The 6,480-nt window shown below is 51.1% G+C and overlaps 1 protein-coding gene across 1 annotated transcript in view; it reads left to right on the forward strand.

Annotated features, from left to right (window-relative positions):
- The window catches only part of RPS6KA2 (ribosomal protein S6 kinase, 90kDa, polypeptide 2), a 483,976-nt gene extending 478,922 nt beyond the window's left edge, over window positions 1–5,054 (forward strand). Inside the window, exons 24-25 of the mRNA XM_011999666.1 lie at window positions 2,358–2,495; window positions 3,378–5,054. Coding sequence (XP_011855056.1) covers window positions 2,358–2,495; window positions 3,378–3,503 — 264 coding nt within the window. The 3' untranslated portion in view covers window positions 3,504–5,054. The remainder of the gene's footprint in view (window positions 1–2,357; window positions 2,496–3,377) is intronic.
- The last annotated feature ends 1,426 nt before the right edge of the window (window positions 5,055–6,480 follow it).

The raw sequence follows: 6,480 nt of genomic DNA on the forward strand, positions 1-6,480 counted from the left end.
TGGTGAAGATGAGGGTGAGGGTGATGGTGGGGGTGTGGGAGGAAGGATGGTGAGGATGATGGTGGAGGTGATGGTGAAGATGATGGTGAGGATGGTGATGTGATCATGGTGGAGGTGGTGGTGAAGATGAGGGTGAGGGTGATGGTGGGGGTGTGGGAGGAAAGATGGTGAGGATGATGGTGGAGGTGATGGTGAAGATGAGGGTGAGGGTGGTGGTGGGGGTGATGGAGGAAGGATGGTGATGTGGTGATGATGGTGGGGGTGATGGAGGAAGGATGGTGATGTGGTGATGATGGTGGAGGTGATGGTGAAGATGATGGTGAGGGTAGTGGTGGGGGTGAGGGAGGAAGGATGGTGATGATGGTGGAGGTGATGGTGAAGATGAGGGTGCGGGTGGGGGTGAGGGAGGAAGGATGGTGAGGGTGATTGTGGAAATGATGGCAGAGGTGATAGCAGCTGGCATTTAGTGAGCATATCCCAGATGTCAGACCCTGACAGTCCAAGTGCTCCTTTCCACACCCTCACTTTTTCTTAAATGAGTGTAGGACTTGTCTTAGTTCTGGTTCCCAAAATAGAGCCTCAGACTAGGTCGTGGGTGCTGGTGGTTTGTCTGGAAGGCCATCTTGGAAGCTGGTGTGGGAGCAGGGAGAAGGTGTTGGGAAAGGAGCAGAGTCAAGGACAAAGGCACATTGTCAAGATCACTGCTGCAGGCAGAAGTCTCTGCCGCCTCACAGGACCTCGCCAGCCCTTCCTGTCCCTCACCACCAGTCCCTGCCATCAGCACATCCCACCCCTGTTTTTTCCCCGTGCCTCTTCCTTTCTCTTACTTAGCACACAACAGAACCTCCAGTCCCCCAAACACCAGCAAAGCTACAGATTAGTATGTCTTTCTCCACATCCTACAGGTATAGAGTAAAAATACTGCTTCTCTCAGTGTCTTGACTATAAGATAATGAAAGAGTTAATAAAGCACTCTTTGCTTTTGTTTTTTACACCTGAAGATGACAACACTCATACTTCTAGGAGATATTTGTTTCAAGAAATTACCAAGGTTAATGTTATCAAATATCAAAAGGCATTAGATTTTTCTGTATAAAAAGGATATTGTTATTGTGCATAGTATTTCTTAGTTGTTTCATGACCAAAAATTCTAATGAGTAATTCCACTTCACATTCTATATGCATTCTTTTTTTTTCTTTTTCTTTTTTTCTCCGAGATGGACTCTTGCAGTGTAGCCCACGCTGGAGTGCAATGGTGCAATCTCAGCTCACTCCAACCTCTGCCTCTTGGACTCCAGTGATTCTCCTGCCTCAGCCTCCCAAGTAGCTGGGATTACAGGCGCCCGCCACCACACCCAGCTAATTTTTGTATTTGTAGTAGAGATGGGGTTTCACCATGTTGGCCAGGCTGGTCTCAAACTCCTGACCTCAAGTGATCCACCCACCTCGGCCTCCGAAAGTGCTGGGATTACAGGCGTGAGCCACCGCGCCCAGCCACATTCTAATTCGTTTTATTACCTCTTCACATGGGGTGGGAACACTAAGGAAGGAGAGTAGGCTAGTGGATAGAAGATGGATTCTCATCTTGGATCTTCCTCGGGTAGTGATGTCTTCATCTGCAAATTAGGAAAAGTAATATTTGCCCCATTTACCTCAAGGATGATTATGGTGATTATAGCAGAAGCATCAGGTGTGTCTGCAAATGTAATTCACACTGTCACCAAGTACTCCGCAAATGTAATTCACTGTAGTAGAATGTGCACTGTATTGTGTGTGTATGTGTACACACGTGGAGTCTCGTTTTAGAGGTTTTTACTGCTATGACTTTACAATGAAATAGAAAAAGACCTTTATTGCACATGAACCCATTGGACATATCTGATGGCTCCAGATTGTAGATGTTACAGTTTGTGATTATTCGTAGTAAATATCTGTGGGTAGTCCTGATAAAAAATCTAAGTATGTGCGTCATGATGAGTTGATTTCTACCTGTGGAATATTTATTATTTCAGCTTCTCCCTTTGGAAAGATATCATTGTTACAAGAAACAGTGTTTCATCGATTTACATGCATCGTCTAACATTTCCACATTTAACTTCCTTTTAGACGTGAAAAATTTAATGAAAGATAAACCTTCAGTGAACTTCTAAGTTTGCTGATACTTAAAGCTAAAAACCATTGACATACTTCTAAACCTGAAAGTGAACACTTGACCCCAAAATGCAAAGACCCACACTCGCATAGCATAGTGGTTGGGTGTTGCTATAGACGGAGAGAAGAAGTTCTGCTGGGGAGGCTCTCTGACCCAGCACAGATGATCCAAACATCCCCCGCACTCTCGTGCCCTTCCCTGGCAGGACGTCGTGTCCAAGATGCTCCACGTGGACCCTCATCAGCGCCTGACAGCGATGCAAGTGCTCAAACACCCCTGGGTGGTCAACAGAGAGTACCTGTCCCAAAACCAGCTCAGCCGACAGGACGTACACCTGGTGAAGGTACCAGCAGGCAACAGTGTGGACACAGTGGTGGGAATGGGAAACCCAGAAAAGAACCTGACACCTTGCAATTACTCTGAAGAAACCAGGGAGTGCAGAGAAAGAGCCCATAGCAGTCCCAAACTGCACCGCCGGCCCACTCACCTTCACGTACTTCACCAGACATGCGCGGTCACGCACAGCGCGCCTCTCTGATTAGGTGGCAGCCTCTGCGGACGTGGTGGCAGCTGGTGTGGCTGTTCCACTCAAGTTCAAAGCCTCCATTCTAGGCCACACGTGCAAAAAAGTCCCCACTTCATAAGTGACTTACATTCAGGCAGCAGTTGCCTCTCAGGCACCCCATCCTCTGGGTGGGACTCCTCTTCTGAGAAGTATAGACCGTCCCACCCCAGCAGGCCTAGGCATGACCCAGTTAGGAGCAGTCCCCTCCAGATCCATGCTGAGAACTGGGATTCACTCCAGGATATGCCTGTTCCTCCAGATGAGTCCAGACTCCTCAACAGTGGCCAAAGTCCAGGTTGACAGGCCCTGGCATTTGCTGTGCGTGTGTCCTAGGACCCAGCAAGCCCCAAAACAGACCTGGCCTCACTGTCAGAATGCAGGGGATCACGCGACCTCAGCTTGGGGGCTCCACAAGAGTCTAAAACATTTTCCCCCAAGGCACAAGCACAGTGCGAGGGTGGCACGGGGCGGGGGGCAGGTGCAGGAATGAGAAGCCCCTGTCTCCTGGGGCTCACAGTACCCCATGCTCCAGGGACCCTGGGGAAGCTCCGATTTCCCCCACATTGCCTGGGGGCAGCTGAGGCCCATGGAGGCCCCGGGCTCCGGCTCCACCCCCGGAGTGAGGCACCACGGCTCTCACCCTTGTCCTCTGTTTTGCAGGGCGCGATGGCCGCCACCTACTTTGCTCTAAACAGAGCACCTCAGGCCCCGCGGCTGGAGCCCGTGCTGTCGTCCAACCTGGCTCAGCGCAGAGGCATGAAGAGACTCACGTCCACGCGGCTGTAGCAGGTGGGACCCTGGCCCCAGCGTCCCCCGCCAGCGTCCTCGTGGGCTCGCAGACCCCGGCCTCGGAGCCCATCTGGCACCCAGAGTGACCACAAGTCCAGCAGGGAGGCGGCGCCCGCCCTCGCCGTGTCCGTGTTTTCTTTTTCAACCCCGGAGAGGGTCCTGACCCGGGGGCTTCTCCAAGCCTCACTGCGCCAGCCTCGCCGCCCGCTCTCTTTTCTCCCAAGCAAAACCAAATGCGCCCCTTCACCTCACGTGCCCGTGCGAGGCCGGGGGCTTCTTTCAGAACCCGCGGGTCTTCTCATATCACGGCTTCTTTTCTGCCAAGAGATCTGTGTTCCAATTATGAAGCCGGTCGGTTTAGTCAGACTTGCGCTGCCGACGTCCCGGGTACCCGGTGGGAAAGTGGCAGTGCAAAGGCGCAGCCGTCGGTGGTTGCAGGGCCCTAGAGGGCTGGGGTGACCTGGTATCCTGGGGCTCCCCACGGGCTGGATGAGGGGGTTGGCACTGTGGCGTCCAGGGGGAGACGCCTGGTTCTGCCCAAAATAATCCAAAGAGCCGTTTCCTCCTCGCCCTTCAGTTTCTGCCTGAGGTGCTGGGTAGCCCATCCTATCCTCTGTCCCAAATTCAAAGGAGGAGTAAGAGCCCAGGCGACAGCAAGGTGGGCTGGATCTTTGCCTTGAGAGCTCCGTGTCACCACGGATGGAAGGGGGCGCCTCCCGGAGGAGCCTGTGTCCACCTCCAGTCTTGGCTTTCCCCCGGGGGCCAAGCGCACTGGGCTGCCCTTGGTCCCCAGCTCCGGTGGTCACACAGCTACCTGGAGGCTTTGCAGGGAGCCGTGGGTTCTCACGCCTTCTCAGCCCTGTGTCAGCTTCCTGTGTGCTCACCCAAAGCCGTGGTTCTGCTGTGTTCACTTCGATTTTTCTGGTCTACGGAGAAACTGTGAATTTGAGAAATGGAGCTCTGTGGCTTCCCACCCAGTCCTTCTCAGTCCAACTGGAGGCTGGAGGGAGACGCAGGCCCCACCCAGCAGACTAAGGGGCAGGGGCACAGGTCGGAGGGCAGCGGAGATCAGCGTGGACAGGAGCGATGCACTTTGTAGATGCTGTGGCTTTGTGTTGCGTTTTGTGTCTCTGTTGCACAGATCTGTTTTCACACAGATCCGTATACCCTGGGGTGTGCACACAGGGTGGGTGTGGGGCATTTAGGCCATGCTGTGCTCTCCTTCATTGAGTAAAATCAAGTGAGAGGTTCCAGGCAGGAGGCTTGACGCCCAGTCCAGCCCGCAGAGGGAACACACGGGTCCTTCATTCTCCCGTAAGGGTGTTGAAGATGCTCCCCGGCGGCCGCCAAGCCAGGGTACCCAGCAAGTGGACTGGGTGGGAGGGGGCGCCGCTCACCCCCTCACCCTGCATTACTGAAGAGCCCCGCGTCTGCAGCAAGCGGAGCTTCAGGAGGCCTCCACTGGCCACAGCCAGGTTTTCCCTAAGAAAATGTTATTGTGTTGGGATTTGTTCCCCCTCCATCTCGATTCTAGTACCCAACTAAAAACAAAACAAAACAAACAAACAAAAAAATGTGCTGCGTTCTGAAAAATAACTCCTTAGCTTGGTCTGATTGTTTTCAGACCTTAAAATACAAACTTGTTTCAGAAGCTTTAATCCATGAAGATTTTTTTTTTCTTAGAGAATCACAAAACATAAAAGGAGCAAGTCGGACTGAATACCTGTTTCCATAGTGCCCACAGGGCATTCCTCACCTTTTCTCCATAGAAGATGCTTTTTCCCAAGGCTGGAATTACTTCCACCATGATGAATTTGCTTTTTAGGTCTTAATTATTTCACTTCTTTTTAGAAACTTAGGAAAAAGTGGATAATCCTTAGGTCACAGAATTTGTCCTCCCAGAAATGAACAAAAGTCATCACCTCTTCTGCTTGCTACGCAGGCACAAGCTCATGGTCTTTTCCAGTCATCCCAGTTTGTGCAGACTTAGCTTCTGAACTCTAAGAATGCCAAAGGGACCGACGAGACTCCCCATCACAGCGAACTCTGTCCTTACATATATTTGATGTGCATCAGCGGAGGAGAACACTGGTTTGGCCCTGCTCTGCCGAGGGTCTGTGAAATACCTCTACTTTCCCTCCCATATGCAGAACAAAGTGATACTGGAAATCCTTCCACAAAAGTCAGCCTAAAGAAGCTATGGTATCATATGTTAAACTAAGCTTTCAAAACCCTTAGTGATATAGCAGGTGACTGCTTTCAAGCAGCAGTCGACATGTAAATGAAGGTGTTCTTAGAATTCGCATTTTACCAGCTCAGCGCACCTCCACGTCAAATGAAATGCTCTGTATGATTTGCACAAATGACATAGACCTCCCCAAAGGTTAATTGGCTCTCCTTGCTCACACAGATCATCTCATAACCACCACCCCCCGCCCCCGGGTCATGAAAATCACAGAACTTAATACACACACTGAACCCTAGATCTCAGGCTTCCTGACCTACCGCGAGTGGCCCCTTGCTGGCCACCCTATAGGGTCCTCCTTCCCTGGCAGCCCCCTGTGTGGGAGAAATACCTGATTCTCCCAATCTGCAGTGGGAGAGCTTTGCTGAATTCCACCCCAAAGTCAAACATGGGCAAGAGGTGAGGATTTCACTTTTACCCTCAAGTCCGATTTGTCTGTGATTTTAAACTAACTGTGTATGTATTGATGTTTGGAAGATTGTTTGAATTTTAAAGTGGTAATAGTACTTAATGTTAGCCAGTATTGTTCATTAAATGGTGTTATCCTAAAGCTGCACTTGGGATTTTTACCTAACGCTTTACTGATTCTCTCAAGCACATGGCAAAGTTTGATTTGCACTCCGTTCATTTTCTGACACGGTTTTGCTGCCTCCTACCTTTCTAAGCGTCATGCAAATTCGAGAACGGAGAAGGACGCTGCCGGTCCCTGAGCAGTGCGGAGAGGGCGGC

The sequence above is a fragment of the Mandrillus leucophaeus genome, unplaced genomic scaffold, assembly GCF_000951045.1.
Source record: "Mandrillus leucophaeus isolate KB7577 unplaced genomic scaffold, Mleu.le_1.0 Scaffold6, whole genome shotgun sequence".
NCBI lineage: Eukaryota > Metazoa > Chordata > Mammalia > Primates > Cercopithecidae > Mandrillus > Mandrillus leucophaeus.